General features: G+C 40.1%; 1 protein-coding gene across 1 annotated transcript in view; it reads right to left on the reverse strand.

Moving 5' to 3' along the window:
* Nucleotides 1-744: 744 nt before the first annotated feature.
* Nucleotides 745-17669, reverse strand: part of LOC150009148 (S-adenosyl-L-methionine-dependent tRNA 4-demethylwyosine synthase TYW1) — a 162292-nt gene continuing 145367 nt past the window's right edge. The window contains exons 15-16 of the mRNA XM_090276914.1: nucleotides 13305-13472; nucleotides 745-1215 (exon numbers count right to left, since the gene is read on the reverse strand). Of these exons, the coding sequence (XP_090133040.1) occupies nucleotides 994-1215; nucleotides 13305-13472 (390 nt within the window). The 3' untranslated portion in view covers nucleotides 745-993. The remainder of the gene's footprint in view (nucleotides 1216-13304; nucleotides 13473-17669) is intronic.

Here is a 17669-nt window from a genome sequence, read left to right on the forward strand (position 1 = left end):
AGAAAATTTGTGTTCTAAGTATCTACAGAAGATTGTTTATTAATTACATTTTTACAATAAAGGAATTTAAAAGATAATTATGAGACTGTTAAAAACTATTGAGTATTGAATGATGTTTACAATTAGGAAATACTTGAACCTCAGAAGAACAGATTGAGTGAAGGACCTAGGGGCACAAGAGGGACAGAAAATGACAGACCTGCCATCTGTGTACTCATGAAAATCTTACACACTGACTTTTTAAACAAGAAGCAAATTGTACTCATCGCTTCAAAGTTTGTTTGTGAGACTAATTATTCAATGATTTCAGAAGGCAATTCTTCTTTATAGAAAAGAGTTTTTACTCTAATCCAGCCCATATATTACCTTCTACGGCAATTTGTATGGGAACGGAATGAGATCTAGTCCAGTTTTAAAACAAATTCAATTTCTACAGAGTTGGCACTAAGCAAAAATTTGTAGTAATCTATGCAGTATTCAAAAAATAATTGAGAATTATGACAACCTAAATTACTTTCAGATATAAGAGGGTAGAGATCTTAGAGGGAGCAGATACACTTACCTCAGGGTAGTACAATCCATAAAGGCCAATAGCCCACAAGGGGAAGAGGAAGATACTCATTCTGTATAACACTCTCGTGAATAGCATTCTAGGGAGTCTTACTAATTATAATTCATAAACTGCCAGTTAAATTCTAATAATGACTGTGTATACACCCCACCACCACCACCACCACCAAATGATTTTCTTCTCAGAAATAAAATCAGGAAGGGTACTGAATTCTGTAAAGAAATGATGAGGCTGCGGAACTCCAAGTGAGGATGCCATCTCCTCACCCACAGGATGTGACTTGCATCCCCATGTTCTGCCTCACAGTCTCCTGTGTATGAAATGTAATCTGTGAAATCTGTCCTTGAAAAAATCACAGTGGAGCCTGAGAACCCTCTGGGGCTATTAGTTTTTGTCCTTCAGTAGCCCCAATTCAGATAATCTCAACATCCTGAAATATCCTTTGATTTGTTTTTTCTCTGATATCTTGTGTCCTTGGGATCAAAGCCTCTTTCGCTGGCACCAAATAATGCCCAGGAAGGAGTTTTGGCCATGTAATCCTCTGCGCCGAAGGTTTTTGATCCACCACTGTCTTCATATTCCTGGATAAGCTCCTGGAAGCGAGTATAATCAATCCACGTCCACCATTCTCTATTGATCTTAAACTAGGAAGAGAAAAGTAATCAGGACAGAAGTAACAACATCCATTAAAAAAATCAAATAAATACCAAAATACAAAAAATGAGCCTGATCTTTTGTCCCTATTAAAGAAGAATTATTTTCATGCTCCAGATAGGGTTCCATATGAAAGCAAAATAGTCACAGGAGAGTCTCTTTTCCCTTAGGACTCCAGCAAACCTGAACCTGGAAGACCAAATTCCTAAATAAAGAATATGTCCTGGGATTGAAAGTCAAGTTTATCTTGAACAATCAATGAAAGAGAGTTAATTTTTTTTGCATTATCATGTGTTAACAATCAAGCTAATTTTAATTTTTCTTGTCACTTTTATTTTATTAAAATTTCATTTTCAATTAGTTTATATTCAATATTATTTTATACTAGTTTCAGGTGTACAGCAAAGTGGTTAGACAATCATATACTTTACAAAGTGATTCTCCCAGATATTTCAAGTGCCCCCTGATACCATACATACTTATTACAATGTTATTAACTATACTACCTGTGCTATACTTTACATCCTGTGACTACTTGGAAACCACCAATTTGTACTTCTAGAGCCCTTCACCTTTTACACCCAGCCCCCCAACCCCTGGCCTCTGGCAACCATGAGTCTCTTCTCTGTATCTATGAATCTGTTTGTTTTGTTTGTTCATTTATTTTGTATTCTGTAGTACACATATAAGTGAAATCATATGGTATTTGTCTTTCTCTGTCAGACACATGTCACTTAGCATAATACCCTCTAGGTCTGCCCATGCTGTCACAAGTGGTAAAATTCCATTCTTTTTTATGGCTGAGTAATATTCCATTATATGTATGTACTTTTATATACACTTTTATATTGATGGGACCTTAGGTTGCTTCCATATTTTGGCTACAATAAACATTGCAATAAACGTAGGGGTGCATATGTCCTTTTGAATAAGTATTTTGGGTTTCTTCAAATATATACCCAGAAGTGGAATGGCTGGGTCATAAAGTAACTCCATTTTTAATTTTTTGAGGGAAGTCCATGCTGTTTACCATAATGGCTACACCAACCTGCATTCTCACTGAAAGTGCACAAGGGTTCCCTTTTCTCCACACCCTTGTCAACACTTGCTGTTTGTTGATTTATTGATGGTGGCCAATCTAACAGATGTGAAGTGATATCTTGTTGTGATTTTTCTTTGCATTTTTCTGATGATTAGTGATGTTGAACATCATTTCATATAACTATTTGCCATAGGTATTTTTTTTTTTTTGATGCAATTGTAAATGGTATTGTCTTCTCAGTTTCTCTGATAGTTCATTATTGGTATATAAAAATGGAACCCATTTCTGAATATTTATTTAATAGCCTGCTACTTTAATGAATTAATTTATTAGTTCTAGTATTTTTTTGGTGGAATCTTTAGGGTTCTCTCTACATCTTGTCATCCGCAAATAACAGTGTTAATTCTTCCTTTCCAACTGGGGATAGCTTTTATTTCTTCCTTCTTTATCATATTGTTGTGGCTAGAACTTCCAGTACTATATTGAATAAGAGTGGTAAAAGTAGACATCTCTGTCTTGTTCCTGATCTTAAGGGAAATGCTTTTAGTTTTGCCCTGCTGAATATGATGTTGGCTGTAGGTTTGTCATATATGGCCTTCATTATGTTGAGGTATGTTTCCTCTATTCCTACTTTGTTGAGTTTTTATCATATATGGGTGCTGGGTTTTGTAATATGCTTTTTCTGCATCTACTGATATGATCATACAATTTTTATCCTTTATTTGGTTTATGTGATGTATCACATTAATTGATTTACAGATATCGAACCTTGCAACACAGAATAAATCCCACTTGATCATGGTGTATGATCTTTTTAATACATTGTTGAATTCAGTTTGCTAATATTTTGCTGGGGATTCTTGAACCTATGTTCATCGGGGACATTGGCCTATAATTTTCTTCCTTTGTAGTGTCTTTATCCGATTTTGGAGTTAGGATAATGCTGATCTCATAAAATGAGCTTGGGAGTCTTCCCTCCTCTTGAATTTTTGGAGAATTTTGATAAGGAGAGGTGCTAATTCTTTTTTGAATGTTTGGTCAAGTTCACCTGTGAAGTCATCCAATCCAGGGCTTTTGTTTGTTGAGAGTTCTTTGATTACTGCTTTGCTTTTGTTCTTTGTAATTGGTCTATTCAGATTTTGTTTCTTCTTGTTCTAATCTTGGAAGATTGTATGTCTCTATAAATTTATCCATTTCTTCCAGATTGTTCAATTTGTTGGCATATAAATGTAGTATTTTCTTATAATCCTTTCCATTTCTGTAGTGTCAGTTGTTACTTCTCCTCTTTCATTTCTTTTATTTATTTGGGTCTCTTTTTTTCTTGATGAGTCTGGTTAAAGGTTATCAATCTTGTTCATCTTTTCAAAGAAGCAGCTTTTGGATTCATTGATCTTTTGTATCATATTTTAGACTCTATTTCATTTATTTCCACTCTAATATTTATTATTTTCTATTCACTTTGGACTTAGTTTTTCTTTTTTTTTAGTTCCTTTAGGTATAAGGTTATATTATTTATTTGAGAATTTTCCTTTTTCTTAAGGTATGCTATGAATTTTCCTCTTAGAACTGCTTTCGCTGTGTCCCATAGATTTGATTGTTGTGTTTTCATTTTCATTTATCTTAAGGTATCTTTTGATTTCTTCCTTAAAATCACTGTTAACCCATTCATTGTTTAGTATCACGTTATTAGTCTTCATGTGTTTGTGTGTTTTGTTTTTTTCTTGTAATTGATTTCTAGTTTCAAACTATTGCAATTGAAGAAGATGCTTGATATGATTTCAATCTTCTTAAATCTATTGAGATTTGTTTTGTGTCCTAATATGTGTTCTATCCTGGAAAGTGGTCCATGTGCACATGAAAAAAATATATATATATTTTGCTGCTCTGGAGTGAAATGTATGAAAATATCAATTTAATCCATCTGGTCTAATGTGTCAATTAAAACTGATGTTTCCTTGTTAATTTTCTTCTTAGAAGATCTATCCATTGACGTCAAAAGGATGTTAAATTCTCTCCTATGACTGTATTACTGCTGATCTCTCCTTTATGTCTACCAAGATTTGCTTTATAGAGTCATATACATAAATATTTACAAGGGTTACACCATCTTGTTAGATTAAATGCTTTATTATTATGTAATGTCCTTCTTTGTTTCTTATTATAGTCTTTGTTTTAATGTCTATTTTTTCCTGTATAAGTATTGTTACCCTAGCTTTATTTTGTTTCCATTTGCATGAAATATCTTTTCTCAACTATTTATTTTCAGACTGTGTGTGTCTTTTGATCTAAAGCAGGTCTCTTGCAGACAACATGTACATGGGTATTATTTTCTTTTCCATTCAGCTATCCTATGTCTTTAGATTGGAGCAGATAATCCATTTACATTTAAAGTGATTATCGATAGGTATGTGGTTACTGTCATTTTATTATTCATATTTATAGTCCTTTTTTTTCTTTCTTCTTCTAAAAGAAGTCCTTTAATATTTATTGTAATATTGGTTTAGTGGTGATAAACTCCTTTAGCTTTTCTTTGTCTGGGAAGCTCTTTATTTCTCCTTCAATTTTATAAGATAGCCTTGCTAGGTAGAGCAGTCTTGATTGTAGGTCCTTACTTTTCATCACTTTGAATATTTCATGCCAATTCCTTCTGGCATGAGAAGTTTCTGCTGAAAAATCAGCTGACAGTCTTATAGGAGCTCACTTGTTATATAATCCTTTTTCTTGCTATTTTTATGATTCTCTTTGTCTTTAACTTTTTACATTTTAATTATGGTGTGTCTTGGTGTGGGCCTCTCTGGATTTATGTTGTTTGAAACTCTCTCCATTTCCTGGACTTGTGTGTTTCTTTCTTTCATCGAGTTAGGGAAGTTTACAGTCATTATTTCTTCAAATAACTTCTCATCTCTTTCTCTCTCTCTCTCCTTCTGGAACCTCAATGATACAGATGTTGTTATACTTGATATCGTCCCAGAGGCCCCTTAAACTATTCTTATTTTTTAAATTCTCTTTTCTTTTTGCTGATCTGATTGTTTTCTGTTACCTGTCTTCCAAATGCCTGATTCAATTCTCTGCTCCATCTAAAGTGCTGTTGACTCCTTCCAGTGAATTCTTTATTAGTTACTGCATTCTTCATTTCTGATTGGTTCTTTTTCATGGTCCTTTATTATGCTTACTGTTTCTTTATTGAAGTTCTCACTGAGTTCATCTATTATTCCCCTAAATTCCTTGAACATCCTTATAACTATTGTTTTGAACTCTGTGTCTAGTAGATTGCTGGCCTCCATTTCACTTAGTTCTTTTTCTGGAGATTTCTCCTATTGTTTCATTTTGGGCATGTTTCCTTGTCTCCTATTTTGGCTGCCTTCCTGTGTTTGTTTCTATGTATAAGGTAGTCTTGGTAGAGTGGCCTTATGTATTAAGTGTCTTATGGAGCTCACGGGTAACAATATCCCTGATCATCCAAGCTGGGTGCTCCAGGAGTGTCCATTGTGTGCATTATGTGAGCCTTGATTGTTGAGTCTTCACTGCTGTTGGCCCATTCATTGTTGGGGCTGACCCTCAGGCTGGCTGGCTGTGAGGACTTGCCCCAACCAGTGTACAAGCTGCTGTGAGAGGGCTGACCCCACAGAGTAGATTTCATCCTAGAAGCATCTGATGCCTGCCAAGGCCTCCCTCTGGGTGTGCTTCTTGTGGAGGTAATCGGGTCATGGTTTGTCGCGGTCTGAGGCCAGCCATCAGATGTGTTGATTCTGAGGCCTCTTGGGAGGTATTCTGTGCAACTCAATGTCAGACGCTGCCTTTGACTAACTTTGGGCTACCTGGTAGGATCTACAAATTGATGCATGGTTGGCAGCTGCCTGTCCTTGGCCTTGGTGCATGTGGGACGGTCTAAGCTGTGTACCAAGGACAGCTGCCACCAGTACCAGGCCTGGGACAGGTCAAGCAAAAGTCCCAAGGCACCTAGAGACCCACCACTGCCTGCCAGTAGCTGCCTGTTAGGCTCAGACACAGAAAGAGCCTCAGGTGGTACATGAGATGTATGAGGCAGATTCTTCTGGAGTCACCAGATAGGAGCGAGTGGTGTTCACCAGGTTAATACAGAGTCAAACTCGGTGCCAGTGCTGGGCCTGAGGAGACTCGGCAAGTCTCATGGTATACCAAGGTCAGCTGCCACCTGCCTCCGGCCTACAGACCTTCACAGTGGTGGGAGATCTCAGGAAGTCTTCAGGGTGGAGCCAGTAAAGTTCATCAGGCTAAGGCAGACTAAGATTTGGCTATGAGGGAGGTCTCTGCACAGGGCCGGTGGTGCCTATGGGGAGTGCAGGAAAACGGCCCTCACCTTAAAGCCCCACAACTCCGCCTCTCCCTGTCTGTCTCCAGCACCTTGAGATGACCAAAAACTCCCCAAGTGTTTTTCAAGAAAGACTGCAACGTGAGCCTAGGCTGGCTGCCTCGAGCAAAGCCCACGACCAACTGTGAGCTTGGCAGTGTGGAGCGTAAGGGTGTCATCAGGGTGGGGCCAGTAAAGCTCCCCAGGCTAATACCACAGGAGGGGATCGTTCTGCCCAGGAACGATGGCGCCCACAGGCAGTATGGGAGAGGAGCTCAACTCAGGGACACTGGCAGCTATCTCTCCAGCCCTCTACCTGAAGCCGCACAACTCAGCCTCTCCCTGTGTGACTGGCACTCTCCGAGCTGCGTCCCTCTGCCAGCGCCCAAGGTGAGTGCCTGTGAGCAAGATTTTGTGTGCTTCCCCTTTAAGGGGCACTGGGTTTACAGCTATCTCCCAACTCACCCTGGGCAGACATAATCCTTGCGGATTTTTCATAGCCAGATGTTATGTGGGCTCCTCTTCCTGGTACCGGCACCCTGGGCTGGAAAGCTGGTGTGGGCTGGAGGACCCTTGCTCCTCCAGATTCTCAGTCACCACATGTGGGGGTGGGGCCAGCCCTGTTCGTGTCACCGCTCCTCCTACCAGTTCCAACGTGGTTTCTTCTGTGAGTCCTTAGTTATACCACTTCTGTTCAGCCAGTTCTTCAGATGGTTTTCCAGGTTGATTGTTCTATAATTTAGTTGTAATTTTGATGTGGTCATGGGAGGAGGTGAGTCCAACTTCTACCTACTCTGCCATCTTGGATCTCTCCCTCTTGTTGTCACTTTTTATCTGGTATGAATTTTCATGGTTGTGTTAGTATAGCTGCTGGAATCCTTTTTATTACTAAAGTTTGCTTGCATCATTCGTGAAGCTTTAATCAATGTCTTCCAGTTCAGAAATGGCAACTTAATGACTCAAGCTAACACTTTTAGCCCGACATGGATACAGTATCTCATTAGTGGAAGCTTTGTTGAGAATTTCAATTCAGTAAAGGGAAACAATCCAATTTGTACTCTCTTAAGGAAATTGCTTCTCAAAAGTAATAGTAGAATGACCAGAAATGAAGAAAACAGAAATTTAAGGAGACTCTGAAGGAACTGCTATGAACTATAGAAGCTTTTAATTCAAAGTATCTACTTGGAATTCATTTGTGTAAATGTATAATCATTGATAACTTGATCTGTTATACCACTTTTTTTTTTTTCAAAAAACAACCTTGATTAGGAACCAAGTTAAGTAACAATTTCATGTTCTAGCTAAGAAAAATATTAAAAATGTATAGGTTCTTGGAAAAATGACATCTGAATTTTAAATTTTGTATTAAAGTATAGCTGGCATACAATATTATATTAGTTTCAGTTACATAACATAGTAATTCAACACTTATATACCTGATGATGTGATCAGCATGGTAAGTGTAGTACTCCTTTGTCACTGTGCAAACTTACTACAAAATTATTGACTATATTCCCTGTGCTGTAATGACATGTAATTTTTTACCCAACAGCTAAGAGCTTTTCTAGGGGGAAAAATGCCAAACAAATGGAAAACTTCATGAATCATGAGAAAATTTCTTCTAATAAGACCATTTTTTTTGAAATGGTGCCCCACAGGCTCTTTGAACTCTACAATTCAAAATGTAAAATCCATATCTCCTGTCATTTTCCCTCCCAAGACTGACTGCTTTTGAATGTTCTCTACTACTGTGAAAGAAATCACTGTCACCCCCAGATGCTGAACCTCAAAACTAGAGTCCAAGGTACCCCTCCCTTCCCTGGTCCCTCACATCCAAAAAACAGCCAGGCCCCATCGATTCTTCCTTAGCAGCATTCCTATTGCTATGCCCTGGCACCACCCAAACATGGGCCCTCGTTTCTGGGACTCAGCAACAGTCTTCCTTCTGATTGATCTTCTGATTCCGGTTTTTGCTGTTGCCTGAGATTATTATGCCAACAGTAGAATAAGAGTCCTGTTATCTAGGACATACGGTCTAATGATCAAATCTCCATCTGGAGGCTCTTCATGAACTAGCTCCATCATACGACTTCCATGCTGTTCTCTCTGTCTCATTAACACCTACTTAAGCCTCAGGTTTCCTCATAAATGTCCTCTTCTCTGGGAAGTTTTTCTGAATCACTTGAGACTCAAATCATTTGAGACTATGACAGCTCCTCTGCCACAGGACTTCACTGTACCTTGAACTTGCCCAACAAGAGCACATTTTAACTGCTTCTGTAGTTACCTCCCCCACTCCACTCAACCCTGCCAAGACTGTGAGCTTTGTGAATATATCTGACTTATAATTTATGCTATCACTCAGGACATACAAGGGCCTAGCCTCTTCCACCTTACCTATCCTTAGCTATTAAAAAAGCTAGAAGACTACATGATGAAAAAAATGTCCACCTGTTCTACTGACATCTGGAGAGACAGGATGAAATTCTGCTGCTACTGGTTCTATAGAATAGTATGGACTGTTTCCACAGTGTATTCATGATAGAGGGCATGATCCATGACTGGAAGTGGGATGATTTCCAACTAGTGCAAGAATAAAGATGTCATTAATGTGTATGACAGTAAAATGAGGCTGATAATGATGTCTACCTTTTATTACTCCCTTCTGTTAACATTTATGGAGTGCCAACTATAAACTTGGCTCAGTCACAAACATTTAACAAAAATTATAATAGTGTGTGCAGTGAGTGAGGTTATACACAAGGCACTTTGGGAGTGCAAACCAGGATGGACCACCCCCAGCCTGGGCCTGCTAGAAGAGTTCTGTCAAGGGCTCCCTGCTTGGTTGGTTAAGTAAAGCATATAATCACATTCCCCTCTTCCCTATGTCTCCTCCCACCCCTCAGGACCCACAATCTTGGTCTTACTTTTTCCTCAAACTCTATCAATAATCACTTACCATACATAGTCTGAGAACTACTAAAAGATTAGCTTGGACTACAGCAATAGACTTAAAATCTTTTTTCTTTCTTTTTCTTTTTTTTGCCACAACTTACAGTAAAAAATACATCTAGTATCTTAACCTACTACACATGCATGCACTGACACACACATATTCTAGAAACACACTTCCACAAAAGTATAGGCAATCTAGTTCATTTTAAAAATTGCTGGCTGCAACACACTAACTTGATTTCTTAACCCTAATGCAGTATGAAAAACACCTGGTTTATTCTGACTACAACTCTAACCTGGCTTAAAATGGGAGAAATTAGTTGCACAGATACAACTGTAAGCTAATATCTGAAAACTGACAGCTCTGCCAATGTTTAAGAACACAAACTAGAAGACCAAGTCGTCGTCGTCGGCAGCCGTCCGTCTTGAGAGACGATGGTGTAGCTTCTTAAGAGTCTATCTGCACCACCGAGAATGGCTGTGCAGTCCGACTCGGGAGTGACATGGTATCTGTCTCCTCCCGTGTTGAATCGACATCTTGTGATGACGCTGGAGTGTCCTCTCCAGTGAAGCTGAAGCTACAGAGCCTGGGCAGGGTGATATGGAGGGTCTGCTGTTGCCCATGCAGCAGACACCCCCTCTCTTCGCAGCTGAAGGGTCCAAGGGAAAGACGGAGTCAATACAGCTTGGCTTCAGGTGCGCCGCAGGAGTTGCCGGTGTTGACTACAACGTCGAACCGCCTTAGGGACTCCGGCTCCGGATTTTCTGTCGGGGTTTACTCCCTTAGCCTTTCCCCTGAAGAGGTATGCCGCAAGGCAGCGGAGGTTTTTTGGAGTCAGAGTTTTCCTTCTCTGAAGAGAAGACCAAGTAAATGTAATAAAAGGAGTTGCCATAGCAAAATACCACTGACTAGTTGGCTTAAACAACAAATATTCTTTTTTCTCACAGTTCTAGATGCTAAATTTCTAAGATAAGGGTTCCAGCAGACATCTTCTCACTAAGGCTTCATGTGGCCTTTTCTTAGTGTGTGCACAGGGTAGGTTGTGGGAAGAGAGCATGCTCTGGTGTTTCTTCGTATAAGAACACCAAACCTATAAGATCAGGGCTCCACCCTTATGAACTCCTTTAGCCTTAATTACTTTTTAAGAGGACCCCTCTTAAATATAGCCAAAATGAGGGGTTAGTGCTTCAATATACACCAAGAGGCCCCAGAACCAATATACCTTGGTGGCCAACTTCAGGCCACTCCAAAGTACCACCCAAGCAGCTCCACAAACAACACACACAAAGGGCAGATTTGGCAGGCATCAGAGCCCCACTGAAGTGAATACCACTCCATGTCCTCAGCCCCCATACAGCAGCTCCTCCACTGTAGTCATTGCCATTCATCACTGAAAGTCAACCTGAGGGTCAATGCCACCAATGGACGTGCTACTAGCAATCCCGGCTCAACTACACCAGAAGGACTCACACGATCCACAAGAGGGACATCCCTGGAGCACCCAGCTAAGGTGACCAAGGAGAATGTACCACTGGGACCCACAGGACCACCTACTACATAAAACCTCTCAGTCTAGACTGGGAGACGTAGCAGACCTACTTAATACACAGAAATAAACATAGGGAGCCAGCCAATAAGGAGACAAAGAAATATGTCCCACTAAACGGTAATGGAAAAAAATACAATAAATATTAAATCAAAAGAAAAAAAAGCAACGAGAGAGAGAGAGAGAGAGAGAGAGATATGTCCCAAACCAAAGAACAGCACAAAGCACTAGAAAAAGAACTAAACAAAATGGAGACAAACAATCTACCAAATGCAGAGTTCAAAACACTGGTTATAAAAATGCTTAATGAATTTAGGGAAAGAGTTAATGAGCTCAATGAGAATTTCACCAAAGAGACAGGAAACAAAAATGGAGACAGAATATACTTTTAAAAAAAGCAGTCAGAAGTGAAGAATGCATAATGAATAATGAAATGAATAATATATTAGAGAGAATCAACACAGATTAGATGAAGCCGAGAACTGAATCAATGATCTGGTAGACAAGGAAGCAGAACACACCCAATCGGAACAGCAGGAAAAAAAAAAGAATTTAAAAAATGAGGATAGTGTAAGGCGCCTCTGGGACAACATCAAGTGTAACAACATTCATATCATAGGGGTATTGGAGAAGAGAGAGAGCAAGGGATTGAAAACTTAATTGTAGAAATAATAATGGAAAACTTCCTTAACCAGGCAAAGGAAATATAGACACACAGAGAGTCCCAAACAAGATGAACCCAAAGCAGCCCACACCAAAACACATCATAATTAAAATGCCAAAGGTTAAAGACAAAGAGAGGATCTTAAAAGTAAAGCAGTTAGTTATGTGCAAGAGGGCTCCCATAGACTGTCAGTTGATTTTTTAACAGAAACTCTGCAGGTCAGAATAGAATAGCATAAAATATTTAAAGGCATGCAAAGCAAGGACCTACCATCAAGATTACGCTACCCAGCAAGGCAATTATTTAGAACAGGATAGATATAAAGCTTCCCAGATGAGAAAACACTAAAGGAGTTCACCCCCAAACCAGCATGACAGTACCTTTACTACCTTTTTCATAGTAAGCTATCTTTGTGGTGATATAATACACATACCATAAAAGTCAGCTTTTTAAAATGTACAATACAGTGGTATAGTCACACATTTGTGCAACCAACACCACCACGTATTTCAAGAATGTTTTTATCACCTCAAAAAGAAATCCCACCCACAGCTATTAGCAGTAACTTCCCAATCCGTTCTTCCCCCAGGCCCTGGTAACCACCAATCTACTTCCTGTCTCTGTGGATTTACCTCTTCCAGACATTTTATATCAATGGAATCATACAATATGTGACCTTTTGTGTCTGGCTTTTTTCACCTACTATAGTGTTTTCAAGGTTCGTCCATGTCCACTTTTTTAAAAAGCATGTTTAATGCAGAAATTGAATTAAAAACTAGGCAGAGCAGTATGAACCTCAATGTACCCATCACCTAGCCTCAACAACGCTCAACCCATTCACACATGACATTCCTCACCTTGTTTCATTTGAATCAAATTCCAGATGCTACCTTGTTTCTGTATAAATATTTCCATAAGGACACATTACAATAGCTACTCTAACACTAGCCTCCTGATTAGTTTTCCTTCTTATTTTAATGGCCTACTTCTATGAAGAACTGAATTTTTCCCTTGCTAGGCATTATTTACTTAAGAGACACACTGGATACACATAATTGTTCTGTCTAATGAAAGTACTGAAGGGTAAAAATGGAAATAGAGTCATGAATCAAAATCTCAGAAAACTTTCTCCAGAGGCCAAGATTCCAAGTGATCTAAAATTTGATAAATACCTCAGCATCTCTTCTGACAGTCAGGAACACTCATATAGAGGTGGTTTACTTTTTAGTCTTCCTTTGTCATCCCAGGAAAGGACTAGAGGTTATTACAAGGGTGTTTTGCCTTTGTTTTTTAGCATGCACCAATTACAATCCAGAAAGCACTTCAAGTGCCTACATGAGGACTAAATGCAAAGTAATTTCACACAAAAAAGAGTTTATGAGCCCAACAGACAGAATGTAGGGTTTTTTTAATGCTTGTTTTAGGAAAGGTAGCAAAAAAGCAGGTATTCACTATTGTAAGGTGAAAGGAAAATAAAAAGGAAAGAGAAGGGAGAAGTAAGGATAAGGGTGGGAGAAGAATGCATATTCGAATTATCTTACCTTCTTGTGAGCAATGAGGAGGCAATTGGAATGTTCATGCTCACAAGCTATTTCATAGTCAGGGATTAGAGCCACCAACTCACGGACAAAGCGTACCACTTCCTCATGCCAGGGCACGTTGGCCATGGTAAGACTGCTTGCTGAACTCTCTCCACAGTAGGTAACACCCTGTGGAAGCATTACAATAATTACAGACAATTACTTAAATGTCAAGAGAAAGTTTCAGAGCCAAAGCGTCTTCTGGAGGTCATCCAATCCAATCCCAGCTGTATTTTAAAGTGAAGAAAGTGATACAAAAATGAAAACATTTTCTTGGGAGCTAATACAAGTAGTTAGAGACAAAGACAGCACTGGGGCTCCTGGGTCGATGTCCTTTTCACTCTGTGACAATGTGACAGTGCTGGTGCTTGGGTACTTGTGCTTGGGCCATGTCACAATCTCTGCTGTCTGGTCACCATAATATATTTGAGCCAATAACATAGCTTTCTATTCAGATTCATTTGGGCACTATAACAGATTAATTCTCAGGGGGTTATAGTCCCCTAGTATAATAATTCAAGCATAGTTGAAACCCATAAAAATTCACTGAATAATTTATTCGCTGGGAAAATAAACTGAGTTCCCATTTTCTAGTATAGTTTAGATTTGAAGTTGGTAAAAGGCTGGATAGGGGTCCCATTATTATTCTTTATTCTTTAAGGATATCACTTTGTAATGTATTTTCTATATGGATATATGCATATATAAACAGAGAATCATGCCAAATAGGAAATACTTCTGTGGATATACATACAGACATTTAAGCACACCTACATATACATACATGCATCTCCCCTCTATATAAATTCTTATTCAGTGAGATAACTTTGGTTCTGTTTTGAACTCTACCAGACAGCCCAAAAGTTCCATAACTAAGTTCTCTAGTTGGTAGATTACATAATGATAAATAATTACTTTTCTAATAATAATGGATATCTTAACTTTGTAGGCTCTTCAAATACCCCAAAATCAAACTTTCTTAACAAATGGTTTGAATATTCTAGAAATGTTACTATTAGGAAGGCAATACTGAAGTTAAAAATGTACACCACTCACACACACTCTCTATCTCTCTCATTCACTCTCTCTTTCACACATAGACACAGACACACATAGACACACCACATATTAAAGGGGGAAGAATAACATTAAATGAAAAACCCACAAATGAACACAGCAGTGACCCTGACCCTAAAGATGGCAGAGCTGGGACTTGGCCAAAAACTCAGATGTGCTCTGTAAAACACTCTATTCCAGATGGCGATTCAAAAAGATCGCTGGTATACCAAATTGAGATGATTTTTGCTGAACATAAACCTGAAGTGATCCAGCTTAGTTACAATAAACAAGAGAATCCTCTCTATTGGTCCAATAATTGATTGAATTCATTGAATTGAGTCTGAGTTTCCGATGAATTAAAAAAGCAAATAGTTTAAAAAATTATTTAAGGAAGCATGTCTGAAGAATTGTGCTAAACATATCCAAATGTATAAAAATACATGATTTGTTGATAGATCAAATTGGTCATAAAAATGAACTTTACTTAAATTTAAGTACTGTTTATGATGTATAAATTATATGAACAGCCATGTATGAAGTAATTAATTCAAAGGAGTTTATTTTTAATATTTAAAAAGTTAGTTCATTGAAGCAGAGGTTTTAGATAAAATCTTACATTCATGACAATGCATTTGGAAAATATTTTAATATTTCCTATTCAGCAACAGTCGTCGGCAGCCGTCCGTCTCGAGAGACGATGGTGTAGCTTCTTAAGAGTCTATCTGCACCGCCGAGAATGGTTGTGCAGTCCGACTCGGGAGTGACATGGTATCTGTCTCCTCCCGTGTTGAATCGACATCTTGCGATGACGCTGGAGTGTCCTCTCCAGTGAAGCTGAAGCTACAGAGCCTGGGCAGGGTGATATGGAGGGTCTGCTGTTGCCCATGCAGCAGACCCCCCCTCTCTTCGCAGCTGAAGGGTCCAAGGGAAAGACGGAGTCAATACAGCTTGGCTTCAGGTGCGCCGCAGGAGTTGCCTGTGTTGACTACAACGTCAAACCGCCTTAGGGACTCCGGCTCCGGATTTTCTGTCAGGGTTTACTCCCTTAGCCTTTCCCCTGAAGAGGTATGCCGCAAGGCAGCGGAGGTTTTTTTTTTTTGGAGTCAGAGTTTTCCTTCTCTGATGTGCCCTGACTGGAAGATCGAACCAGCGACACTTAGCTCGCAGGCCGACGCTCAATCCACTGAGCCAAACCAGCCAGGGTTATTCAGCAACAATAAATCATGAAACACTAAGGAGAGATTTGGCTTGGAAATAAATTAAAGAATGAATGCCACAGTTCATTATACTTTTCCATACATTCACAGGCTTTTTTAAAATTTGTATTTTTATTTTTTTCAACATTTAAAAGAATTGGTTCTAGAGAGAGAGGAAAAGAGGGAGAGAATGAGGGAAACATCAATGTGAAAGAGAAACCTCAATTGACTGCCTCTTGCACACGTCCCCAACTGGGGCTCAACCCCGCAACCCAGGCACTGCCCGCACCGGGAATCACTGTGACCCTTTAGTGTGCGGAATAATGGCCCTCCAACTGAGTCATACCAGCCAGGGCTCACATGATGCTTTATGGCACTTCCCAAAGCACTTTCACATAAAAGTTCTCATTTTAGCCAAACAAGTTTCTGTGAGGCAGGCAGTACGGGTACTTGCTGAACCATCCACAGAGCCTGAGCCTTCCCCATGATGGAAATGCTATGGGCAGAAACCGATGTCAGTGAATTAGTTTCTGGAGTTACTCTGAGGAACCCCTGAGCCCTCACTCAGTTTGGTTCCTAAGGCCTCGCTCCACAGTGCTCTCTTCTTTGCTTTGGCTACTTCACTTCTCCCAATGACTACTCTACCAATGACTTGTCCTCACTTTATTCCTGGTCACACTTAACCCTGACCTGTCAGAAACACTTCATTTTCCCTCATGGCTGTCTCCCACCTTCTCATCCCACCAGCACTCCACACCCTCCCCATTTATCACCAACATCGAGTTCTTCCGTCAGAACTTTAAAGAAATAAGAACCACCTAAAGAAAAAAGATGGGTACAAGGTAGCAACTGAAAAGCAGTCATTCACTCCAGAGTCTACAGGATGAGAAGTAACAAGCAGACCCAAGGAAAGCTCCTAGAGAACAGGACCACCTATTCATCTTTGGGTTTGCAGTGAAAAGCGTAACCCACCTCACCACCATACTGGCGCCTTTCTGGTGGATCTCTCTCTGCTCTAGGAGATGGGACCATAAAGTCTTTTTGGGAAGCCTACTTGGGGATTCAAGGACTGTGGGCGAGCAATATTTTGGCAGCTTGATATTCTAATTAAACTGACTGGGTGTCTAAGACTCCTGATATGCTTTTGTTCCCAGCAGTCAATGTAAGTGTTAGATTTGTGCCTGGAAAAGGGGAGTTGGGTGGACCAGTTCAAAGCCTTCATTGAGGGATGTTCAAGCGGGCGGGCTGAGTCTAGCTGACTGCAGCCCCAAGGGAAGGGATAGAGGGAATTTTAAGGATTTTTAAAGGCGTGGAGCAGACCCTCAGGGGGACGGGTCACCTTGCGGGTAGGACTGAGTTCAGAGTATAGGTGTCTGCGAAAGAACAGTGACCTCTGATTAGGGATGGCTGTCAGGAGACTAATGGTCCTTGTTTCTGGGAAATCGTTAAAGGAGAGATGAAGGGGCAATGGGGGTGTAACTGGTCCTCAGCAGGATGTTGGCGGCTGTGCCTTAGTCGCCTGTTAATGGAGAACCTTGCAATCAGGTGCGTGGCCGGTGACACAAACCCTCTTTGGCTCGGGTCCTGTGGGGCTGCAGGCCATGGCTCCCCAGGACACAGTGACCACTGGCCGTAGCCCATTCTGCAGGCCTGACACAGGTGGCAGTCCCAGGGCAGGCAGCATGGGTCTGTGGCCCTAATAGTAAGAAACACAAACCTGCAGAGAATTTGTGTGTTTATTTGAGCCAAACTGACAACTGCCAGGAAGCAAAACTTCAAGGAGTTGAGAAAATGCTCCGAAGAATGGTAGTTCAGCACCGTATTCTATACATTACAATCAAAAGAGAAGGTGTATGGGGTTACAGGAAATCCACTGCTGACAGATTAGGAAGGCAGGAGAAAGCAAAGTGGGGTAACCTCTAGGATCGGATAAAAAGTAAAATGATGGGAAGTAACTTTTACACAGGTGGGTACAGGATAGTTAACAGTCAACAACTAACATGACAACAATAGCAATGAGGGGATTTGTGGTCTGCCCCTGGTGCAAAAAGGCAACCGACAGGCTCAGGTA

The sequence above is a fragment of the Furipterus horrens genome, unplaced genomic scaffold, assembly GCF_987537825.1.
Source record: "Furipterus horrens unplaced genomic scaffold, mFurHor1.1.pri manual_scaffold_5, whole genome shotgun sequence".
NCBI classification, from domain to species: Eukaryota; Metazoa; Chordata; class Mammalia; order Chiroptera; family Furipteridae; genus Furipterus; species Furipterus horrens.